This window comes from Calonectris borealis, chromosome 3 (assembly GCF_964195595.1).
Source record: "Calonectris borealis chromosome 3, bCalBor7.hap1.2, whole genome shotgun sequence".
Taxonomy (NCBI): domain Eukaryota; kingdom Metazoa; phylum Chordata; class Aves; order Procellariiformes; family Procellariidae; genus Calonectris; species Calonectris borealis.
The window spans coordinates 109039254-109064379 of record NC_134314.1 but is presented as its reverse complement, the minus strand read 5'-3'; the positions used below and the strand labels follow the sequence as shown (position 1 = coordinate 109064379).

The 25126-nt window shown below is 48.4% G+C and overlaps 1 protein-coding gene across 1 annotated transcript in view; it reads left to right on the top strand.

The window, feature by feature from the left end:
• The first annotated feature begins 625 nt into the window (after window positions 1–625).
• The window catches only part of PARP1 (poly(ADP-ribose) polymerase 1), a 36210-nt gene continuing 11709 nt past the window's right edge, over window positions 626–25126 (top strand). Inside the window, exons 1-14 of the mRNA XM_075147262.1 lie at window positions 626–799; window positions 4805–4967; window positions 5844–5962; window positions 7045–7259; window positions 13299–13395; window positions 15067–15183; window positions 16161–16337; window positions 16788–16929; window positions 18712–18852; window positions 19542–19784; window positions 20819–20887; window positions 21653–21785; window positions 23267–23462; window positions 24764–24892. Coding sequence (XP_075003363.1) covers window positions 680–799; window positions 4805–4967; window positions 5844–5962; window positions 7045–7259; window positions 13299–13395; window positions 15067–15183; window positions 16161–16337; window positions 16788–16929; window positions 18712–18852; window positions 19542–19784; window positions 20819–20887; window positions 21653–21785; window positions 23267–23462; window positions 24764–24892 — 2061 coding nt within the window. The 5' untranslated portion in view covers window positions 626–679. The remainder of the gene's footprint in view (window positions 800–4804; window positions 4968–5843; window positions 5963–7044; window positions 7260–13298; window positions 13396–15066; window positions 15184–16160; window positions 16338–16787; window positions 16930–18711; window positions 18853–19541; window positions 19785–20818; window positions 20888–21652; window positions 21786–23266; window positions 23463–24763; window positions 24893–25126) is intronic.

The window sequence follows — 25126 nt, the reverse complement described above, 5'->3', positions numbered from 1 at the left end:
GAAAGCGACCGGCCAAGCCTGCCTCCGCGCCGGAGGGCAGGGCAGGGGCCCGCAGGGCGGCAAGCGCTCGCCCAGACGGGAGGCGGCTTCGCTCGGCGCTAACTGAAGGCCCTTGTCTCGGCTCCAGGAGCTGGTGGCCATCCGCGCAGCTGCACGGGACAAACCGCCGGGCCTGGAGAGCTCGGCCGAGGGCGCGGTGACGGGCAGGGGGGCAGGCACCGGAGCAGCCGGTGGCCGTCCTGCCCCGCCTGCTCTCTTGCCGAGTCAACTTCTCGTGAGGGCGCTTTTGGGGAAGGGGCACCCCTTCCCGGCCGCTCCCGGCAGGCAAAGGGCCTCGATGCGGCTGCAGGGGCCGTCCCCGGGGGCCGCCCCCGGGGGCCGCCCCGGCCGCGCCCGCCTCGCCCCGGGGCACAGCGACCCCCGCCGCGCCGGGCCGGGGCGGGGCGCCCCCGCCGCCACGTGACCGCCGCCGCTCCCCACCCCCCATTGATACACTGTAGCAAACCGGAACGTTCCAGGCGCCGCCAGGCGCGCCGAATCGATGCCCGAGCGGCAGATCCGGCCGGCCGCTGAGGCGGGGGTGGGCGCTCGGCACTCGGCTAGGGCTCCCGCGGGTGGAAGGGGGGGAGTGCGGAGCGGCGGGTGCGCGGCGCGGGGCGGCTCCGCGGCAGCGGCGGCGATGGCGGAGCCGGCGGAGAAGCTGTACCGGGCGGAGTACGCCAAGAGCGGCCGCGCTTCCTGCAAGAAGTGCGGCGAGAGCATCGCCAAGGACTCGCTGCGCCTGGCCCTCATGGTGCAGGTACCGCGTGGCGGGGCCCGGGGGGGCGGGCTGGCCGCTCGGCTCCGCACCGGCGGCGGCTCGGCCGGGGGCGGCGGGGCCAGGCCGGGGCTCCCCTCCCTGCGCCCGCCGCCGCGGTCGGGAGCCGCTCGGCCGGGCCTCTCTCTGCCGCGGGAGCGAGCGCAGCCTATTTTTAGCAGCGGCGCCTTCGCCCGCCGCTCTCTGCCGTCTCCGCAGCAGCGCCGGTCCCCGCGGCGCCCCTGCCCGCAGCCCTGCCCGCCGACCCCGGAGCAGCGGTCGGGTGGGAGTTGCTCCTCGCGGGGTCGCTCGCCGTCGGCAGCCTGGGCTGTGAAGCCGTTTGGAGGTGAAGCGGTGCAAAGTTCACCGCTGAGTGCCTCGGGGGAGGGTTGCCGAGGCGGGGGGGTCGGCTGGGCTCGGGAGCGCTCACAGAGGCTCTTTGTTGTCCGGCAGGCGCGGGGTGGGGGAGCCGGGGGTGGGCGCGGGGGGGAAGCGAGCGCAGCGGCTCGGCTTTGCTGTGCCCTGGGAAGCGTCTGTCACTCGGGGTGTTTTGGGTCGGGTCGGGGAAATCTCCGCCTGGTGCGTGCTTTGCATGTGACACGGAGAAACTGAGACCCGAAACGTGTTAGAGGTCGTGACCAGTCCGGCGCGTTCCCCTCCCTTTCCCCTGCAGCACGGGGAGCTGCGGGGTGAGCGATCGAGCTTGTGCTGCCGGCAGCAGAGAGATGTTTTTGCAGGGCTGGCTGGCACATCGCAGACGTGAAGCAGAGAGCTGAACTGCAATTAGCAAACTGAATACGAAGGCATGTTTTGCTGTCAGCTGTCCTCAAATTATTTGCCTTTTGGGGAGGAGACTTGCTTGGTTTCCTTTCAAAATGCAGGGAAGGGTCCCGTCTGGTTTGGAGGGCTGGGAATTGTGCACAGACCTGTACTGACGTTTTGGCCGGCCTGAAATCGCTGTTGTGGGCGGGTGGGGAGGGGATCGGCCTCTCTGCAGGGGAGGCAAACGCCGCTCCGCCGGGAGGCGGGGGCTTGCTCGGGAAGGGTGAAGGGCTGCCTTCCCCGGCCGCGGGCCTTGGCCTGTTTCTAGCAAGGAAGGTGGAAAGGCACCTCCAGCGTTCAGGTGGTGCAGAAGGACTGAGTCTGGTGTGTGTCCTGTAAAAGACGAGCAAATGCATATGTGTGTATTTATGGAAGGCTGGCAAGGACGTGGGGTGCGAACGCTTGAGCAAAGCCCTGGGGATGGGTGCTGTGGCTCCAGCCGCCTGAGGAGCAGTTCCCGGAGAACGCCCCGCGCTGTGCCTGCGGCCGGGAGTCGCCTGTGGCCCTGGGAGAGGCTGCGCTTGGAGACGGGCGAGGAAGGGCCCGATGGCTCCTTGCCCGGGCTGCCGGGGGGCTTGGCTCCCCCGCAGGGGCTGCCTGGCTGCCGGGGCAGGGCTGGCAGGTCTGCCCGGGTGGGAGGCCGGAGCTGGTTCCCCGGAGGGGAAATACCTGCCTCTGCTTTTGCTCCCCTAGAGCCTCCTTCCCTTGGGAAAGATGTTGAACCGTGCGGTGCCGGGCTGCAGCCTTTGCTCGCACGTGTTCCTGCTGCTGCTTCTTTTGTTTCTCCTGCTGCCCTGGGTCGCTCGCTGGAGGTGTCTGCTCCCCTCTGCTCCTCCTCCCCTGCTCCGGCTGCGGCTTCTCCAGTTCCCTCACGCTTGTTATCCCCTCCTGTCGTGCCTTTCCCCAGCGGTTTAAGCTGATGCGGGGCGGGTTGGCCTTCCTCAGCACCGGGGCCTGTGGGGCCGCAGTGTGCCTTAGTTCAGGGAGCGGAGCAGAATGGATGTGCTTGGTTTTGCAGGGTTAGGTTTATTGAGCGATCTCCTAGGGGCAGGTGGAGGGGACAGATGGGACCCTGGCATCCCTCACAGAGCCACTGCCTTTTAGCCAACCATCTCCCCAAAACTGCTGGTCTTACACCAACCGCTTGTAATTTTTTTGTTTTGTTTTTTCCCCACAACCTCTTGAATTTGCTTGATCTCTTCTGCAAAAGGCTCCCTCTCCCCACTGCCGGTTTTTGTACCAGCAGAGCACTTTTCACAGCCTGCTGCTGAGCATCCCCCTCCGCAAGGGCCCAGATTTCACCAGAGCAGCTGGGCCCCTTGTTTCCTCTTGGGGAAATCCCCTGCAGAGCAGCCTCTGCGCCGCCCTCGGTGCACCGAGGTCTTTTGCAAAATTGTGCGGAAGAAATTAAAGAGAGGCCCAGACCAAGTCGTTAGCTGGTTGCCATTTCTACTATAGCCGCCCTTTTGTTTCATTTTTTCACGTGAAGAGTTCTGAATGACAGTGGGATGTGCGGTGTTTGGCATGGGGCAGGCACCCAGGCCCTGCATGACCTGGGAGAGGCTTTGACTTTTGCCTCCAGCTGGAACTGAGCTGTTTCTGTTACCTGCACGTGCAACGTGAAAGTGAATCGGTCTCTCCTTTTTCCATAGTTTGTTTAGGAAACTATGGTCTAGAGATAGGTGAACTGGGATAAGTTGTGTAAACAAGGTCTAGCTCGCCTGGAGGTTTCATTTCCCACACAGAGAGAAGTTGTGCTTCAGGTGCACAACAGTGGAGGAGATCTCACTGCTTGCATGGTTGTCCTGAAGACTGAGCCAGCTTTGCCCCCTTCCACACACCCCAGTACCTTGTGCCCCCAAAGCCTTTGTCTTGGGGACAGAGCCATGAGTCCTTCTCTGGGAAAACGCCAAACATGAGCCCAGAGCTCAGGGGTGACCACCTTTCAGTGCCAGAGCTGCGTGTGGCTTCCAGACACGTTGAGAGCAACCCCAGGGTGGCTGCTGTGTGGCTGTGGTGCTGCGAGGGTAACCGGGTAATCCGAATCGTGGCTTGTGGGGAGAGTTCAGCTAGAAATATAAATGCCCTTTACAGTTTTGATTGATGGTTAGTTGTAATTGGGCCTCCCAGCTCTCCTAGTCCCGTGCTGTGGTCTTGAAAGCCCTTTCTTCTTCCTCATGCACGAAACTCTCTGCTGTTGTTTTCAGCTTGGAGATCTCCCTCCTGTTGGTGATACGTAGAGTGCTTTCCTAGGTCGTTAATTCTGTATCATCAGTAATAATAATTATACAACGCTGAGTATTATTAGTACAGCAGTTTGTGTGCATTACTTGGAGCCAAACCACTATACGGTTATTTTGTCTGATGGGTAGCCGGAACGATGCCAGGTTGGTACTTAACGTGTCTGAGTCATAAGCAAGCGCAGCACTTCCGCGGGGAGGCTGGTGCGAGGCAGGGCACGCTGGAGCAGCCGTTCGGGGAGGATGTGGGTGATGCTTCTGTCCTGATGCAGGACTTTGTTGGGCTCCGGTGTTTCCCTTAAATTTTGCCTCTGCCTCCTGCAGCCCCTTGGGACATTCTTCAGGCCACAGTCCTTGGAGCTGCTCCTGTGTCTTGTGCCTGGCGATGGGCTCTCCAGGGCATGGACAGTTTGCTTGGGAAGTGGCTCTCGAAGGGATTGTGCGTTGCACTCAGAAGTCCTGCAGAGCAAGGCCAGCGGCCTCTTGTGCTGCAGGAGTCTCGAAGGAGGTTGTAGCAGATGAGTCAAGTGCTGTTACTCGTGTTACTTTTTCCACAACCTCCGTTTTACTTTGCTCTTGCCTGCAGATGGTCTGATTCTCATAGAGACGAAACCTTTCCTTGTCTGCTCAGGGTTGGTGTAGCCACGCTAAGGCTATGACCTTCTTGTTTTGAGTAATGCAGATGGGCTAAGCCACAGGGTGATGAACCGGTTAAGCTAGGTAAATGCTCCTTCCACGTCTGTCCCCTTCAGGACCTCTCTCCAGCAGCTTGTCTGTTAGATTTTCTTCTTAGACTTTGTTGTAAATAATGTCCATCTCTTAATTAAAAAAAAAAAAAAAAAAAAGGAAATCACTTGTTGTTTACCCAGATTCTCCTTTTTATCTCATTTTTCCCCTTGATTCCGTCTGAGTTGGTTCATCTTGACCTAATGTGCTTTCTTCCTAGTCACCCATGTTTGATGGCAAAGTCCCTCACTGGCACCACTACAGCTGCTTCTGGAAGCGTGCCCGAATCGTGTCCCACACGGACATTGATGGCTTCCCTGAGCTCCGATGGGAAGATCAGGAGAAAATCAAGAAAGCCATTGAAACTGGAGGCCCTGGAGGAGGTAAGTAGAGGTCTCCTGGTGTTTGGAGGTTCAACTGGAACTGTGCTCTCCCTTTTCAAGCTCGTATTGTGGTTATTTGGTTGCCGTGTCCCTTCAGCAAGTGATGTCGGAAGAATTGTTGTGGTGTCCCCACGCACCAGGGATAGGATGTTGGCAGTGGGATCCAGCATGTTAAATTAACGAGAGAAGAAGCCAAGTCATTTGGCAGATGTATTGCCAAATACTCCTTGTTATCGTGATCGGTGTATTTATTTTCAGTTCTTTAATATTAACAAATGCTGTTGTAGTATGTTGTTTTAACGGTACCTTCACTGCAGCGTATGGATATGGTGGCTCTTTGGAGTCGTTGCACCATGAACTAGTGAGTCAGGGGAGCAAGCGAGAAGGGTCTAAGTACAGACCAGACTAAATTCACCGTGTCTCTGTGTAAACCAAGGATGCTGGGCAGTTTTAGATCGATGTCTGCCTGTTGAAACCCAGTAATACAAAAAAATAAAAGGAAACTGGCACTTGGGAAGAGGAGTTCTGCTTTGAAGCAGAGCGAGTTGTGACTCCTGTAACAGTCAGTTCTTCAGTAAGATCTCATTTTACACTACTTTCAGGAAAGAGGTAAAAAGGGTCAGCTCTGTGCACCTTTGAAAGTCTTTTAAAATCATTAAATAAGCAATCCTGTACAATTGCTGCTTGGTTGCTTAAAGAATTCTTCCTATTTTAAAAGTGCTTTTGAGCATGGACTGCTTATCTTGCTCTGTATTCAGATTCTTGACAGATGGGTTGCTGGAACACAGAAGGTTTTTAATCCAGACTGCTAACAATCTGGGATAGAGAATAAGAAAATAAGGGAATGCCGAACTTTGTATTTCCTTTGTTCTCCAGGAAAAGGAGGGGAACAGGAAGGAGGTGGGAAGGCTGAGAAGAGCCTAAATGACTTTGCTGCAGAATATGCCAAGTCTAACAGAAGTACTTGCAAAGGCTGTGAACAGAAAATAGAAAAGGTAAAAAGTTTTTCTTAGTTTTCCATCTCTTTTCTCCCACCAGTTCCAATTCAAACAGTGACTTTCACAATTGCTTCCTGTCTGTCCTGCATATGGAAGGCACTTGCAGAGCTGCATTTCTGTGTCTGAGGAGCAGCTGTGTCCTGCACAGCTGACACTAAAGGCATCCCTCAGGCGTTGTAGCCTGGGCTTCAAACCTGCTGACGCTCCCTTTCACTTGGGTCTTAGAGCAGGCGCTGTAAGTGGAACGCCACTTGCCAGCATTTCTGTGGCCAGAGAGCCACCACGAACTGCAGCTTTTCCTGCTTGTTGCAGCGCTGCAGAGGTGTTGGCCTCTTCCTCCTCCTCAGCAAGACCAGCTCTGTTTGTGTGCAGTGTATCCATATTAGCTCCATGAAAGCAGACAAAAATTAGCGATGCAGCTAATTAATGTAGTTGAATGTGTCTTGGTGCTCTGCTTTTAAAGACAGTTGGCAAAATGAATCTGTGAGCTTCTGATAGATGTGAATAGACCTGCCAGCTGGGTAAAGTTGGCAAGGGCCAAACACCAGTGCTGGTATGCTTGTATCTGCAGAAACGTTGGCGACTGTTGTGTAGACATTTCCTTGTTGGAGCACACAGCATTGCAGTCCAAAAGCATCTAAAACGACTACTTGTCGGGCATCTGAGAAGTAATTTGCAGTAAGACAGGGTGAGATAATATTAGCTCTGATGCTTGAGTGGTAGGGACATAAAGTTAATTTTTAGAGTTGCCTGCATGGGGTTTGGTCATGTGAGTTTTGCTTGTTCAAGCTTACTGGGAGTTGGGGAGTTGGATTAAAGGCTACAGGATTACCCATTTTGAGTGTTTTTTGAACAGAAAACTACCTAAAAAGCTGAGTTTTTTCAACCTAGAAAGAGTATTGAAGAAAGCAGAGGAACTGTAGTGAAAGGGCTTAAACAAAAGTAGCAGGCTTTGGTAGAGGAACTGTTGCTATTTTACAGGTGTTTAGGAAGCATCGTGTTGGTAACAAGGTTGTTAACATCCTGCTCTTTCCAGAACGGCCTAACAGTTGCTCTTGTGTTGCTTTAATCTGCCTCAGGGCCAGATCCGGATTTCCAAGAAGATGGTGCATCCTGAAAAGCCACAGCTGGGAATGATAGATAACTGGTACCACCCGGACTGCTTTGTGAGCCGCCGAGCGGAGCTGGGCTTCCTCCCGGCGTACGGGGCCGCCCAGCTCCTGGGCTTCAGCATCTTGAAAGCTGAAGATAAAGAAACTCTGAAGAAGCAGCTCCCAGCTACCAAGAGTGAAGGGTATGTGAGGAATGCAACAAATTGCATTGTCTACAGGAGCCGTTGCTTGCCTTCAAATAAATCCATGATAAATGTTTTGTGACATTGTTGTCTCTCTTAAATGCATGTTGGTCGTAGGAGGATTTGGTCCTTCTTGTGACCTTAGCAGATGACAACAGACAAATTCCCTGTCCCTGGGAGTGTGCAGTCCTCTTGCCCCCTGTGACTGCCTTGAGAAAACTCAGAGACCAGGAGCTGTGACTTGGAGGGCTGATGTAGGGCTTTCAACTATAAAATAATGCATGCTTAATACAAATGGATGCTGGGCTCTGCACCTTCTTGTGTGATGCTGTTATCAGTGATGGTTTCTCTGCTCTAACCACTTGTTAGAGAATTGATTTGACATGTCTTATCTATGAGCTGCTGATCTGTGACAGGCACTGAATCTGATAATGGTGTTTATTGGCCACATAGTGCTTACACTTGGATGCTTTTGTTTCCTAAATCTTTTATGGTAGAACTGAAATTTCATTGCCTTGCCTTGAAATTTTTAGTGGACGCTCTTGATGGAACTTGTACTGACAGAGAAGCGCTTCCAGGTGGCTTGCTAGCTGTGGTCAATCTTTCTCTGTTAATGAAGGCTTTTGTTATTTGTTTTTGAAGTGACTTCGCCTAGAGTCATGCGTCATAACACAAGCCAGTGTTGCGTTGTCCCCATGGAGGAAGGAACATAAGCTGTTCCTGGGTCCTACAAATAGGAAAGATCTTGCTTTTGTAAAACATTGGGCTTCCCCACGTACCTTGTAGGCTGAATTCAGCTTTGCTTTTGCAGGGATTCATCATGAAACTGTTCAGTGAGACTGATGTTGGGTAACCATGTCAAATCTGTGCAGTCTTTGTCATATCCTCTAGATATGTGGCTGATGGGCACGGTGTACTGTTCAGAGTCGTGTGTGTGAGAATGTCATCCTCGGCCATAGGTGACAGAGCGCAGCGTGCGTAAGCTGATCTTTGTGTTAAGAGGCTGCCGTTCAACTTCCAGGCTTCATTGTTGGTTGGCGAGCAGTTGCTGGAGAAGCGTTCAGCGGTGCTGTGGGTGCCGTGGGGAGGGTCCTGCAGTGCCGCAGGAGCGGGTGCTCCTGCTGGAGCCCTGTCGGGTTCTGCGCTGTTCACCTCACTCGGCTGAACTACTGGAGGGTGAGACGAGCTCTCTGCATCTGCCCGGCAGCCTGACGTCTTTTCGCTCAGGCATTTTACCTCTGTGTGTGTTGCAGGACGTAAGTAGAAGTATAGTGTTGTAATGCACTGGCAGCTTTTCAAGTAGTCCTTTGCTTTTTGTGCCGAGGTGCGTGTTCCCCTTTGTCCTAGAGCAGTGCGTGAGTTTAATAGGGTTATTTGTAGTTTTCTCCCATGTCTTCAGCAAAGCTCTAGAGATCTGACTGTGTGTTTCTTTTGTTTGCCCTGATTCTGCTTTTCTGGGCCACTATGCAAAAACCATGCAAAATTTTCTGGGATGCTATGCAAAATATGAAGGTTTTGTAAAGAGAGGCCACAGAGTAGTTTGCCAAGTCACTGTGTAAATAAAAGCCTAGCATTGCAGTGGAAAAAAGCTTAGACTGTTGATGTAGGGTAATGTGAACCAAGACCTCACGCCAGAAAAGCAGCAGGACGTCTCATCTTTCCTGCTTTCTAAGCACTGCATGAACAAGCCTCTCAACCATGGAGGTGCTGGCTGGCTCTTACGCTCCACTACCTTCTGCTTTTTGGGCTGTGTGCTTGAGCCAAGGGTATTAAGGGTTAGTTGGAAAAATAGTTGTCTGTCAAACAAACTGAATGAGTGAGAGTGTAAATAAACAGAATGAGTGGAGAGGTGTGGTGCGCTTCCTACCTGGTGATTTTCTGCCAAGAAAGCACAGAAATTCTGGAGAAGCCAAAAGAAAAACACCCCAGAAGCTTGAACGAGATGTACTTATCTCCGATAATTCATCTTGCGCATTCATTCAGATAACAGAAATTAATGACAGAAATTACAGCATCTCGCAGAAATGATGTTACAGCATCTGCTGTAGGTGAGATTCTCAAAATGATCTTTAAAGATATTTCTAATTGTGCTGCGTCCAGATTATATCTCGACTCGGATGTCTCTGCAATTCAGATGTGACACATCCAAATTCACGTGCTGCTTCTGCATGTCTAGCCCATACTCCGAGGAGAAGCTCAGACTTTGGGACTGCCCTGTCAGCCCTTTCCGTAAGGACGGCAGTGTGACGTGCCTATTGCAGATCAGAGAAGTGAGGTGCCGAGCAGGGCTACCGAAAGTAGGTTGGAAAATCCCTTCCCTCTGAAGGGCAAAAATGGGAAGGTTTCCTGCAAGGATCCTGGCTCCTTTCCTCGGTCAGCTCGGGGTGAGGCATGCCGAGCCTCCCCTGGGCTACGGGCTGTCGTGCCCGAGCGCCAGCGCTTTGCAGGCCTGGGGAAGGAGGATCTTGTGTCCTTGCCAGCAGCTTCTCTGTGGAAAGAGTGCTCATGTACTGATGTAGGAAATGCAGTAGCAGCTTGTGAGCTCCCTTTGACTGTGCTTCTTCGGTAGCACGTGTTTCGCCCTCCTGCTCTGAGCTGTAATACTTTCCTGTATTTTCTGCCTCACTTGTTTGGGTAGAATTGCTGCCCAGGACAGGAGCAAAGTGTCATTCTGGAGATGTCACGCAGCACTGGATTAACTGCAGAGGTTGCCTGAGGCAGAGGATAAGCACTCAGGTCAGCAACAATCTGGCAGTGCTTTACAGGAGGGAGGAGAAACGGGGAGATATTCCTCCCTGTGTCGGCTGCTTGCTTTATCCAGGGTTGCTGTGACTGTCCTTTCCACCCTTCACTTTCGTTGTAGGGAGGACATGAAAAATAAGAGTAGATGGTAAGGACGGGCCAGGCTAGAGCGGGACAGTTCACCTCCCTCTTCATCTTCTTGGAAGTTGGAATAAATCTTGTAGTTGTGTATCCTCCACGAAGGTGAGAAGTGGTTTGCAATGGCTGGTAAGTACCAGTCCTTTGAGGCGAGCTGTTGGGCCATACCTGTTCACTGTGGGAAGACTGTCCCTTCCCCAGCAGGAGAACGGGTGTACGCGGTAGCACCCGGCTGCTGTTAGCAACACACAGTGTTTGGTCCCAAGGATGGCAGATAAGGTTTGTGTGTGTTTGTGTATTTTGTCAGTTGTTCTAAAATTTGCCATTTTGGGAAGATGTGAGATGAATTCAGCTTTGCCATTCCCTTCTCCAGGTTGTATAAAATGGCGATTAGTGTTTGTTTTAAGCCTTGGGCATAGCCAGGGACGAAAGAGAAGGTGGTGACTGGCAGCTTTATGCCTCTGCAGTTGGGATGATCCGTCCCGCTCTGCGGTTTGTTCGAGTGGCTGGAACAGGTACAGTAATCGCTCTGTCCAGGAGAGCAACCCACTGTCCCCTTGACTCTGAGGAGAAGCTGCCAAAAGCATGAGTCCCTGCTGGAATTTGGATGCTTTCCCTGGGTCCTGGGGCCTCTCGGCAGGGCTGGTGTGCTGGCTTTCCTCTTTTCAGAGACTGGGAGACAAGTTACAGCATAGGAGGGAGCGCTGGCTTGCTGGAGGCAGCCTGACTGTCAGCCTGCTGAGGGAGAGGCACTGCGGATACACCGCGTTTGGGCACCCATTCTAAATACTTACGTTATTAAGCCCTCTGGCTTGGGAAGGTGCAGCAGAGCGCTTTGCGCTCAAGCTGATCTGTTTTTCCTGGATTATGTTGTGCACCCATGACTGCGTTAAAACTTACAGAAGTCATGATCCTCGTGGCGGGGCTCTGGATGCTCTGGTCTTGCCCTATGCGGGAGCTGCAGCCAGGGAGGAGCGGGGACTTGCTTGGCCTGGGGGCTTTTGAAGGCATGGCTCTGTGTGTGCCGTATCCAGTCCTGCACGCTGGTTCCTGCTTGCCTGATTTAGAAAACGATGGACGTTTTCTCAGGAAGTGCAAGCCAACGCTGGTAGCACAGCGGGGCTGTTGTGTCCCCCGCCCCGCCCCGAGGCAGCGCGCCTTAAAGTGTAGCCCCAGCTCGGGCTGATGAGACCTTGCAGGGGGACAGCTGAAAGATGAGCTCTTCTGCAAAACCAGCCCCTTAAAGACTTGCAAAGTGTTCTGAATCATGGTTTGGTCAGAGGTGCTAATGGCGGGCTAGTGCTGGCCACTGCAAGTAAAATGAGAACTTGGCCCAATTTTAGGGCCAGGACAGTTAGTAGAACTTACATGCGTGAGTCTTGGGGAGGAGAGTACCTTTTAACATCCTGCAGCTTTATAGCTAATAAGCTGTCATACAGGGTTAGTCTTAACGGTAGCAAAGTACTGGAAAGCGAAGTGTTTAAAATTGTAAGTAGGAGAGCAATCGAGAATGTCAACTTTACGGCTTAACTATCAGCCACAGCTTATAAAGTTAAGACAGATGCTTTCTTAAAAAGAAACCTGGCTGATATTTTGAAACGATAGCAGCTGTGTCAAAACGAAGTGGGAGATCCAAGCTGTGTTCATGTTCTGCCTTAAGTTCCAGACCCATCCTGCCTCAAGTGGGGCAAAATTTCCCTTTGTTTCCTCACGAGGAGAGCACACACTGATTTGATTTAATGATATTGATGTATTTTGAAGCCAGGCAGACCAAGGGGATGACATGACTGGAAACATAAACGATCTTCCTCTGAGGTCGCTTGTCATTCTGAAGTCCGCCAAAATCCCCCAGTGTTCTGGTTTCGGCTGGGATAGAGTTAATTTTCTTCCTAGAGGCTGGTATAGTGCTGTGTTTTGGGTTTAGGATGAGAATAATGTTGATAACACACTGATGTTTTAGTTGTTGCTGAGCAGTGCTTATACTAAGTCAAGGACTTCTCAGCTTCCCATGCTCTGCCAGCGAGAAGGTATACAAGAAACTGGGAGGGAGCATAGCCAGGACAGCTGACCCAAACTGGCCAAAGGGATATTCCATACCATATGACGTCATGCTCAGTATATAAGCTGGGGGGAGTTGGCCAGGGAGCAGCGATCGCTGCTTGGAGACTGGCTGGGCACTGGTCAGTGGGTGGTGAGCGGTTGTATCACTTGTTTTTTTGGTTTTTTTTTTCCTCTGGGTTTTGTGTCTGTCTCCTCCCTACCCCCTTTTTACTTTTCATTACAATTTATTATTATTTTATTAAACTGTTTTTATCTCAACCCAGGGTTTTTCTTACTTCTGCCCTTCTGATTCTCTCTGCCATCCCACCGTTGAGGGGGAGGGTGAGCAAGCGGCTGTGTGGTGCTTAGTTGCTGACTGGGATTAAACCGCGACACCCGGTTTTCATTTGGCTTCCTCTTCTTTCTATTCTTTCTCGAGCAGCCTTTTCTGTAACTTCTCCCTGCACAGCTCTAAGGCCCCAGCTAATAACAATAAATTTCCTCACACACAGCTGCACAGTAGTACATCACGAAACCGTTGTCAGCCTGGGAGCACTTTGCAAGTAGAAACTTCCTCCTGTCTGATTTCAGAGACCTGCCTTAATTCCAATCTGAAGAGAAACTAGCCCAGTGTGTTAGCTTATTAAAGTTATCACGTTTGCTGTCCTTTATTTCAATATGGACTGTCTAAACTGAAAAATCAAGCTGTTGATTCAGCTGAAAGACACTATAGTCTTTTAACCTGCATTGCCACACCTCCTCAGATTTGGAGAGGTATGCTTATATTCAGTGATTCTTAGGTATGGCTTTGGTAGATGAATATGCCTGAAAATGTTACAGTATTTCATGTGCTCTTCTGCCAGACCATACAGTTACCCTGTGGAAAAGCTCTAAGTGTACCTGACCTGATTGAGGCGGCTCGCGTTGCAGAGCCAAGTACATGTCTACAATCTAGCACTGAGGAATTTGAAAAATGGGTTTGCCTGCCAAAACTGAGGATGTTCAAGCCTCTGCAGATATCAGCAGTCAGTAAATTGAGTTCTGGTAACTGCTGGACAGGCATTTGAATAACTTCCTTTCATGAATGTGTATGTGTTTTGTTTTGTTTTTCTCTACTAGAAAGAGAAAAGGAGAAGAGGTAGATGGAAATGTGACTGTGAAAAAGAAACAGAAAAAAGAAAAAGAGAAAGAATCAAAGCAGGAAAAACAGCTGAAGGTGAGTTTTAGCTGATCACATCCTAAAAACTGCTTCGTTAGAAGAGTGCAGCGTCAGGCACTAACTGAAGAGCTGCGGCACCTGGAGAGGGGCTGTACCTGGTGCCCAGACAAAGCAGAGTTGCAGCACAGCCGGTCCTCGTGTCCTGGCGCAGGAGATGCCCTGTCACGAAGGCTTTGCTGACAGCAGTTCACCCTGCCGCTTCCTCCTGAAAGACAGGAAGGAACTTCTCTAGGGCTTGTGCTTACTGGATTTAAATAGATTAGGTTTAATGCCTTCTCTCTCAGGGAGGCTGGTTCTGTGGTCCTTCCTGTATCACCTGGTTGCGGTGGCTGGAGCTCTGAGCCCGAGCACTGTTGCAGAAGAGCTTGGAAACCAATAAAGAGCTCTTGCAAAAATTAAACAGAAGTGTGGAACTAGATTAATGAGAAGTCATATCTTTTTCACCCTCTGGGGACCTGTGTTCAGTACTTGGGTACAAAGTGGGATAGATCACAGCTTTCTACCTTTCAGTTTCTAGAATACGTGGGAAGAATTCCCAATAGAGCATCAGGAATTTTGTATTCATTGAAAGTTTGGCATAGGTACTTTCCAAGAAAAAATTAACAAGCTGCTTTTGCTGCAATTGAAGTCTTAACGGAGCTGTAGAAAAATGGTATGTCCATCTTTGAACAGAAGTTTTCTTCTTTGTTTTTAGTACCTTAATTTTCCACAAAACTTAGCTGGGATATTATCAAGGTTTTGCTGCTGCAGTTCAGACGTTTAGGACAGATCAAGGGAATTTGTGGATCAGGGTTAACTTTGGGTTCACTAATTTTTTTTAACAGCATTTCATCAAGCTTGGCCATTGACATTGAAAATTAAACCATTTAACACACTCAACCAGTTCTCCCAGGGGAGATTACATTTTTGAGTGTAGCCAGTGAATAACATTCAGAAACTATCTGAGATATTTTAGGATGCTTCTTTGCTGTCCAACCCGTTCACCTTTTGTAGAAAGGCTCAAAAGAATATGCAGGCTCCTCCGCAGTGCTGCAGGTGACTGATCTGGTAGAATTTCCTCACAGGCTTAGGTGGCTTAAAAGAAGAACAGTGCCGATCAGCGTTTCTGATTGTTGTTTTAATACAAGGCTCAAATGCAGCCACATCCCGGCCGTTGGCAGTGTGAACTAGTTAGGGGATTCTTGCAAAGGCTGTTGAGAACTTGCTAAAGGTAGAAGTGTGATAGGAACATGGGTTCCACTCTACCTAAAAGCTAGCTATCTTGTTAGTGTTGCTTGTACCTTTTTGTATGGGATAGTGCTGTAAAGGTTACTCCATGGCCTTTCTTCACATGTTCGTGATGGAGAAGCTTTGGTTTATATAGAATCCCATAGGGATGTCCTTCCACCTGTAATCTTGAGAAGAGAGAATGTTTGCTGAAGCTGCGGTGTGCTCATGTATTCATAGTGAAATCTGAATCGTGTGGCTTTAAAGATCTGTTCTAGGTGTTTGGGTAAAAGATGTGACTCTCCCTTTTGGTAAAGCTACTGGTTCTTGGTGCTCTTCATCTCACAGTGGTATTTAAGATACCATGGGCTTGCTAAAACCTTGTCCACATACTGCAGTTTCAGGAGTGTTCTTAGAAAGCGATTGACTGCAAGTGGCTAAGCTGCTGAGTTTTGTCAACAGGAGCAGACAGAGCTGATCTGGGGCATCAAGGATGAGCTGAGGAAGGTCTGCTCCACTAACGACCTGAAAGAGCTGCTGATCGCCAACAAGCAGGAAGTGCCTTCAGGGGAGAATGCCGTGAGTTCGTCTGTAGTTGTTTTGCCTATGTGCTGGGTCTTTGAATCGGAGAAGCCGACCTGAACCAATATTGCTGCAAGGTCCACAAATCTGAAGCACGTTCCTAACATAACACTTCAGAAAGAAATTCAGTGCAAAACCCAGTCCTTTTGTCCCAGGACTCTGATGATATTGCTGTTAATGCTTGCTTGCGAAGGGCTGTGTGGTGGTGTGTGATGCTGAATTCAGTGCCTTAGTCTCAGAGATGTGCCTTTGTTCTGCGATGCCCAAACTGGTCCGTGTTTTTTTTGTTGCTGGCTCTTCAAGAGCAGGTTAGTTATGGCATTTCACATCGCCTCCCTCAGCTGTTAAATTATGCAAAAAGAAGCAAAAACTGCACAAATTCTTTCCTGGTATCTTTTCTAAAAACAGTCGCTTTTCAGTCTGTGTAACTTGTGAAAGTCTTCTCTCTTTCGGAGCCACGCATCACTTTAAGTATTTGTATTTATTAAGACTCTTTGTAGGGAGTGTGGGCTGGGATGTGGGAAGTGTCTAGACTCAAAATGGTCAAGAAATACTCTCTAGGCAGGAAAACTGGGACTTGTCTGAGCCTACATTCCCACCTACCTACTCACGTGCTCAGATGCAGTAGCTCGTCTCCTCCGTGGCTGTTCCGGCACGGCTGCCTGGCCAGGTGCTGTGTGGTAGGTATGCTCTCCTGAATGCCGAATCCGGATAGGAGAGACTGCAAGCCATGGGTGTGAGCAGATACGGTGTGACCAGGGAAACTTCGTGCCATGTCTTTAAGACGTCATAAATCAATCAGTACTGGTAAGAGTCTTGGTTTATGTGCAGTGTATGCATGACAAGCGCTGGAAACATCTACATTTGAGTGCCAGCAGCCTGAGGTTATTTCCTTGTGCAGCCCAGTGTAATGTAGTGTGTGGGCTTCCAGCCTCCTTCTGCCGTGACCTGTTTTGTATTCTTTGTTGCTTTAGATTTTGGACCGAGTGGCAGATGGGATGGCATTTGGAGCTCTGCTTCCCTGCGAGGAGTGTAAGGGGCAGTTTGTGTTCAAGAGTGACGCATATTACTGTTCAGGGGATATTACTGCCTGGACTAAGTGTGTTGCTAAAACGCAGACTCCCAACAGGAAGGACTGGGTAATCCCAAAGGTGGGTGTTTACTGCAAATTTGATGATCTGAAGCACATTTCTTAACTGATGTTATCTCTTGTAAGGAGGTTGAGTAAGCAGCAGTCAGTGTTGGATGCCAGAGAGCAGAGTGTTCTGCAGTGCTGAGCAGCTGTGGCAGAGGGGAAGTCCTGTCACAGCTACATCCCTCCAGGGGTAGGCAGCTAATGCATAACTAAATCATATTTTTTTTCAGTAACGCTAAATTGAAAGAGATGTTGCTGATTTGATTTGAAATCCATCATTTACCCTGTTCTAGCTTTGTTTTCCCAATCAGTAAAGTGGGTATTTGCCTACCTTAGTTTGAATGTCTTGGAAATTCTTTCCAAGACCTGCAGTAAATGCCAACATCTGGCCGGTGCTCAATTTAGCCTTTAAATCTTATAATAGTATTTGTTGTTTTTAAACTCTACTTATGCTTCCATCCCACAGGAGTTTCGTGAAATTCCTTACCTGAAGAAATTTAAGTGTAAGAAGCAGGACAGGGTGTTCCCTCCAGATGCTGCAACTGTGAACTCTCTGCCACCGCCCTCCGCATCTGCTCCTTTGACAGAGACCGTGTCCGCGCCCAGAGGTAAGCGGCTGGCTGGGCATGGGTCAGAGGATGGCATGTAAACAGGCTGCCCAGGGAAGTGGTTGAGTTGCCATCCCTGGAAGTATTTAAAAAACATGTAGATGTGGCGCTTAGGGACATGGTTTAGTGCGCATGGTGTGTTGGGTTGATGGTTGGACTCGATGATCTTAGAGGACTTTTCCAACCTTAATGATTCTATGATTCTATAATGCCATTCCCAGCCAGACAAAAAGACCAGACTGAAGAGGTGTGCTGTTCTCCTGCCCCCAAGCAGGCAGGGCTCTCCTGGTAAAAAACAGCATGGTGGTGTCTCATGTGCTTCATCTTCCTAGTACAGGTCGACCTGTGGTGGGTTGCCTGGGAATATGGCCTCGAGATTCTGGTTGTTTTCTGACAAATTGTTTTGGGTATTTGTGGATGGGGAGGAAATTACATGTTTGTAATGAATCAGAAACTTAAAGGCCAATGTTGCAAAATGTGTCCCAAGAGAGACCTGCTATGGAACGCCTTCTAGATTAGTTTCTTGGGGAACATCCAGGGACCTCCATAATGCCAGATATTCCACATCCAATGTTAGATTTTAAGGGCAAGAGTTGGTTGTTTGTTTGTTTTTTAAATCCTCCGTTGAGGTTTGGCTTTACCAATCATTAACTCCCCTTATGCAAAATAGATATGCTGTCTCCAGCCCACAAATTGGGAAAAGGTTGGGCTCCAGAAATTTCCCATAGGCTGTTGGAATGTTTGGTGAATATAGCCTGTCCACTAAGAACTACGCTGATTTCTTTCTTATTCAGCCTTTTTAGCCCTGGCCATAGTTTTGGGAGCAGGGGATTATTGTTACTTGGTGAAAAGGGTGGGAGTAATTCTGCACAGCCAATTTTAGCCAGATCATGTTATTCTATCAATGAAGACAAAGTAACCCAGGTCTTGGTTCTGATTGGCAAGCTGATTCCAGCCACAGTGTGCCTTGAAAGTGAACTCAGTGTTGACCAGAATTAAAGCCAGGTTACTTTGTTTGCTCGCAACCTAACTAATCTGAGTGGGGGGAGAGGAGGAAACAAACCCCTCAGTTGGTCAACCAGAGTTAATAGCATTTATCTTTATCAGTGCAGATATGCTCTTAGACACTTGCCATGTCCTGGACCCAGCTGCATTGCAAGGTGTTAACACAATGATGTGATGGAGCCTCAGATGGTTACCAGTTTGCTCCTAACTTATTATAGAGTTTGCATGATACAAACTTGTACTGTCTATAAGATCAAGACCCAAAGGTACTGTAACATGTGGGAAACACTGTTGCTTGAGAGACAATCCTCTTTCTCCAGCCCCTCCAAAACAGATGGCGTTTTGGAGAGGCAGGAGCTTTCATGTTGCAGTGAGTTTCTCCCATGCTGTCCAGGCATCAAAGGAAGAGGGGAGCAGAGCAGAGTCTCTAGTAGCACAGTGCTGAAGCAGACTGATTTTTTTTTTTTTCTTCATTTAAAAAAAAAAACAAAAACCACAAACGAAAAGGCAGGCAAATAATGTACCTACATATCCATCTTCCCCGTCTTCCCTCCCTTCCCGTTTGTTGGCGGTTACTGAGCTTTGTTGCCTTTCCTAGGTGAAGGGGAGCTTCCTCCCACTTGCTTCGTGCAGGTCAGACCCGCTTTTGGACCCTTGTCTCCCTGCCAGCTGGGCTGATTATCCTAGGCGTGGGAGATGCTGTTCCTTTGTGCCTGTTATTTGCCTGGGGGGCTCTGTGCCTGTTGCTAACATGCTGTGTTATTTCCAAACCCCCAGACAAACCGCTGACTAACATGAAGATTCTGGTTCTTGGAAAGCTGTCAAAGAACAAGGAGGAGGTGAAGAGCGTTGTGGAGGAGCTGGGAGGAAAGATGACGACAACAGCTAACAAGGCCACCCTGTGCATCAGCACACAGAGTGAGCGGCTGTGCCTTGGTTACTGGCAGCACTGGGAACAGCTGAGCGGATTACAGAGGGCACGCATCCTTGGAGCTCTCTGCGGATCAGTGTTTGGATTAGGGGGAGCGTTTTGTGTGTGCATGTGGCCTTAGTGCGTTTGGAAAAGTAAAGACAGATGCGTGCTGTTTGAGTTTAACCTAGCACATTAATCCTGCGGGTTGTGCCGCAAGGCTCTGTCGGGTCTGCAGCAGACCATGGTGGTGTGCAAGCCGCCCTTGTTGGGATGAAAAGTGCTGGGGGCTCTGTCCATGCCTGCCGCAGAGCTGACCGTGGGTGTTGTTTTCTCTGCTGGCAACTTAGGGTCTGCTCTCGCTCCCTGTTGCAGTTGAGGTGCAAACTGGCTGCTGAGGTAGGAGAACTGCTCCCACCTGGCAGGAGGTCCAAGAGGGACTGTACAGCCCCAGCCCAGCTCCGGGAAGGGGAGAGCTGGACCAGCCAGATAAAACATGAGTGTTACTGCTCTAGCCCAAGTTGCAGCTTTGACCCGATGGGGATTTTGCTTTCCAAAGAACATGGTGAATCCAAAATGTGGTGGAATTGTGTTTCCACAAAGTGTTACAGAGCCTTGAATCATGGCCAGAGGGAGGGGCTAAAGTCTGAAACCTCACTGATGCTTTTTCTCTCCATTTCCCACCCTGCCTCTACAGAGGATGTGGAGAAAATGAGCAAGAAGATGGAAGAAGTGAAGGAGGCCAAAGTTCGTGTGGTCTCAGAGGAGTTTCTTCAGGATGTGAAATCCTCCAGCAAGGACTTTCAGGAGCTTGTGTCACTCCATGCGCTTTCACCTTGGGGTGCGGAGGTGAAAATGGAGCATGAGGAAATGGCCGTGGATGGGAAGTGCAGCAAGCCCCCAAGTATGAAGAGTGCTGGGAAGGTCAAAGAAGAACAAGGTGAAGAATAAAGTGGTGGTTTCTCTGCAGGCTTGTTCAATGCTGTGCATGCACAAAGCAAACTTGGGTGTAGTCTATCCTTGCCCTTTCCTTGAGTTCTCTGCCCTTTTTCTCATAATAAATTTAAATAATGAGACCTCAGGGCAAGTCTAGCTTTAAGTAAACATGAAGCTGTCTCCTGAACTGGCCCTTGTTTCCCCTAGTTCAGTCTTGCTTCAGAGGTCTTCTGTGCTGTACGTGCCCAGGATCCCTGACATCAGTCCAGACTCTTCCTCCTAACACCTCAGCTTCTCTCCCAGTTTGGGTCTGTGTTGCCGCTCCAAGGAGGTGCTGGGGCACCAAGATGTGACAGACACTACCGTGACCCCCAAGGGGTGTTAGCAAGTGAGAAAATACTGGGGTCCAGAGCAATGGGTCTTTGTTCTACTTGGTTTAGAATATAACATTTTTTTAACGGAGCAGGAAAAATATCCAACACCAGTGGCATTCCTCACCAATGGCATAGAGAGCTTGCATTATTAATGCTGGATAGTGAACAAAACCATCACATCTGCTCACCTATCTTCAGAACCCGTTCTTCTCCATGTCCTCCAAGTGTAGGTTTCTGTCATACAATTGGGTATGTTATTGACACCGTATCTCACAGCAGCAGGATCTCCAGAGGACCTGAACACCCCCCATGTCGTGTGAGGTTTTAAAATTCCACTTAAATACAACCGTAAATGTGACTTTTATCTGCTATGCAGGTGAAAAAATGATATGGCCCACCCCTTGGGGCCAGAAGGAAGGAGATAGATAGATAGAATCTGGGAAGATCTTATTTTTCATTTAATTGCGGGAGTGGGGGCTGTGAATTGGCTGCTAAAGCCAGGTTAAAAAAGCCATTGAAGTCATCATATACCAGTCTTCATATACTGGGAATCTGATCTGAAGTCTCCTTAGGGTGATAATTACGCAAATTGAGAATTTAAATGTTGATTCAAGTCAGACTGTGTTGCCTGCCTAGGAAAAAAATTACCTCTCTTTCGCTGCAGGACCTAGCAAGTCTGAAAAGAAAATGAAGCTAACAGTTAAAGGTGGAGCAGCCGTAGATCCTGATTCTGGTGAGTGATAACAATGGCTGCGCCCGCACCACACGCAGTCTTCAGGATGCGTGATGGCTTGCAAAATGTTTTTCTGTGAAAGGATAAGGGTGCCATAAAAGGAATGTGAATTTTTAAACCACTTTTTTTTGCTATCAAAGGAAGGATATTGATTGACATCCAAAGCTGGATATTCCAGGATTTTCTAGTGTAACTTTCAGAAGGACCACTTCAGCTAAGGAGTGCACCTTGTTCAGCTTCAGGAGCATCTGTCAGTGAGGTGAAGAAAGGCCCAGCCGACAGAGGCCACGGGTCTGGCGTGAGCATCTGCCCCCAGGCTCTTGGGGGGCAGCTGATGCTACTCGCCAACGCTGTGGTGCACAGACATTGTTCAGAGAATCCATACTGCATCCAAGGCCAGCCTTTGGTTTTTCAGTCCATTTGCTAGCGTGACACCTGCAGAGCTGTATCTCTTTTTGAGAATTCCTCCAGCTGGTCATGCAGTGTTAAATACTAGATTTTTAAATGGTCCTTTTTCAAAAGTTACAATTTTTTTTTCTCTTGTTAGGATTGAGGTTCACTCCAGTGTATCTGAAGGTGTGTGCTCAAAATTTATTAAAAAGAAAACACTCCTCAAGTAGTTTTGAATGAGCACGTGGTCACTGTTTTTGCGGTATTTCTGTTAAGATTCATGCTATTTCATGAAACATTTGGGTGAGCGCAAATGTAGGAAGGAGATCTAAAATGGTAACCTTCTCTGTGTTCTAATTTGTTTCTTCTCGGTAGGTTTGGAGGATTCCGCTCATGTCTTTGAAAAAGGTGGAAAGATTTTCAGTGCAACCTTGGGCCTAGTAGATATTGTGAAAGGAACAAATTCCTATTATAAACTGCAGCTGCTAGAGGATGACAGAGAGAACAGGTGAGTTTTCCCTAGAAATACTTCTGTTCACTTTTTCCCAATAAATATTGGATTTTTGGCATCTACAAAAGCAAAGTGTGAGTAAAATGTCTTTGTGAGGAGATATGGATAGGTATATTTATTTTTTAAAAAAAAAAAAGGAACCAAAACCAACCAACCAAGCAAACCCCACCCAGCTCCTCCCCGAAACCACCAAAAAACCAAAAACTACAAAACAACCAAACAACAAACCACCCCTGGAGAGATCTGTGCTCGGCATGGGGACATTTCTTCGTGGTGTTGACAAAACCTAAGTTGGGAGGTGAGTAATTTTGCAGAATTGCATCTGGTAGTGTTCATTCCTGCATCCTAGGATGAGCGAGGCATGTACAATTGGTGCCTTTAGGACTGGGTTAATTGGCTAACAGGAGGGCCACAGTGCTCCCTGACTGATGACTGTCCTTGGAAATACAGAAGCAGAATTTGGTGGGGGTTCCTCTGTTCTAATCAAGACCCCACATGTAAAGTCAACGCTGTTGGGAATCTTTCCCATAGTCTCCAACTTACTCCAGCTTACTCTTACGGTTCCCAAGGAACCGTAACCTTGGGAAACAACACCAGATTCTGGCTATTCCAGCACAATGTAGTCCTGAATTGGGTGCCCTGAGGCTTAACAGAATGCACTGAACTGGTCAGGGGACAATCGTGTGTTTAGCTTTCCAGTCTCATCAGACGCATGGCAGAGCTGTCCAGTGGTTGCATTACTGAACACAGGTGAAGAAATGGAGAGGGTTCTTTAAAATGAAACTGCTCCCCCAAGCATGTAAGAGATGCACAGAAATCTAGGGGACCTAATGTCTGTCAGCAGCAACCCTGGTTCAGCTCTGGATTTATTGCACTTTACCATGTTCGTAATAAGCTTTTGTTGCTGGCTCTTGTATGTGGGGTTTGTATCTGGATCTGTGATTCAGTACATGGAGGGGTCTCCGTGCCTGTGTCTCATGCCTGACAAATTGGAAAGGCTGATTGATTGTATCCCTATAAATAATAAGGAAACTCACCCAAGGTGGTGTCAGTAATAAGAACAAATACTTGAATTACTTCTAGTTTCTCTAAAAATCTGAACTCCAGGACTTGAGGCTTAAAGATGCCTGGTGTTTGTTTTTCAAATATATGATGCCAGTAGCCTGAAGATTTGCATTTGCGAAACATTAACACTGAAGAGATACTGGCCTCTCTATTCTTGCTGTGCACACATTTATCCTCAGGGTGTGTTAACACTGGGCAATATTTTACACCACTTGTTGAACATATGCTCTGTGGTGGCTTTTCTGTTGCTCTCCTGCAGTCACTGACCGAGAATGTTTTCCATAAAATTAATGGTATGCAAATGGCTGATTTGCATGCCGTCGCGTGGTTGTTGCAGGATCAGTTTCACTTGGACTGAGATCTAGAGCCAGAGTATCTTACGACTGTTCTTTTCTCATGTTTTACTTCTCTAGATACTGGGTGTTCAGATCTTGGGGTCGCGTGGGCACTGTAATCGGGAGTAACAAGCTGGAGCAGATGCCCTCAAAAGAAGATGCCGTTGAACATTTCCTGAATTTGTATGAAGAGAAAACTGGCAATTCTTGGCATTCAAAGAACTTCACTAAATATCCCAAAAAATTCTACCCGCTGGAAATAGATTATGGGCAGGTAACCCTGAAATGTCCCTGTACTAGGAGGAGCATTGCTCCACTGCTCTCCTCTAGCTGTTCTGTTCTGCGCTCACTGTTGGATCACTTACATTTCGCAAACCTCAGGAATGAAGTGCAGGTGCAACCATTGCATCTTCTCTGTGCTACACAGAGAGAGCTGTAGATCAATGAGTGTCATGCATTAAAATAGATGTGTTGGGAAACTAAGTAGTTTTCCATTGTCAAGTCTGAAGTCCTTCTAGTGCTTGTCTACTCTGTAATTCTAAGGATGTTAATTTGAACTTAATTCAGCAGTCATTTCACATACTTCCTGTCTGAAAACACCATTTTCTTTTATTTAAATAGATACTTCTCATCTGTCTTCTGCATCCAAAATTCTCCCAAATGGTGAAGCAACTCCTATGCAGCAGTATTCTGCTTAGTGAACGTATTGAGCAGGCTGAAAAAGAGAAATTATTCATTGCCAGTAAGATCTGGCTATTTAGAGAGCTACGCTAAAGAAGAATTCTCTTCCTTCTGCCCAGTGGGGGTTTGTGTGTTTATTTGAAGGCATACCCATAACTTAAACTATTTTCAGATTAAACAGTTCAATAGTGTTAATAGCTATAAAGATATCAGAGAACATATTTTCAAGCCATTGCATTTTCCTGTGGCCAGATTACCGGATGTTATCTTTCAGTGCAAAGTACTCAAAGCTTAGCTTTATTTCTGGAAATTTGAATATTGCAGCGACAAAGTGTGTGTTACACTGCAACACACAGTGACATTCTGAAGCATCTGGCAGATGCTTTATTGGTGCAACACTCTATCCCTGAAAGCATCTAGATGGTATTATGGCTAATTGATGATTCCTGTACTCATCTATGACAGTTTTTATTACAAAAACTTAGTGAAACTAGTTATTGCATCTCTGTTTTGTCATAAAAACAACCAAGTAAACAGTCATTTTTTCATCTCAAGGTCTCCATGCAGCAGAAAGCTTGCAGAAAAAGTAATTAACACTGTAGCTTGAGGTGAAGCAGAGATGCACACAGAGTTCATGTTCCCTTAATTCTACTTATATTTTACAGTGCCACCTCTTAAAATAATGCCTGCCAAATTACTGAATAGGTGGATTTTTAAACCCTTTTTCCAAAAATATTCCAAAATGTCAGAGCAATGTCCCACGCTCCTCATGAACTTCAGGCTAGTCACAGTATGTATACACTAAATTGGTTTTGAGTTGTTACCATGGCAGCCAGCCTGTTACTTTTTATCCTTTGTGATTTTGCTAATTCTGATACTATTTTTACCTCCCAGGATGAAGAAGCTGTCAGGAAACTGACAGTGGGTGCCGGGACTAAGTCAAAACTTGCTAAGCCAATCCAAGACCTTATTAAGATGATCTTTGATGTGGAGAGCATGAAGAAAGCAATGGTGGAATTTGAGGTGACCACACACGTTCATGTTTCTCACTTCTAACCCTTCTTTCTCTCTTTACATCATACTTACACAGCCAGAAGCAAGTTCTTTGCAATCCAGGGTGCATCATACTTCCCAGAAGTCAGTGTGAGTTTTAGATCAGCCTTAAAATAAGTGCAAGAGTCTGACCAGAATTTGCCAAGCACTGGAAGTAGTAACTTAGTTGTGATGCATGCAGTTTTTAAAACATGGATGCATTCT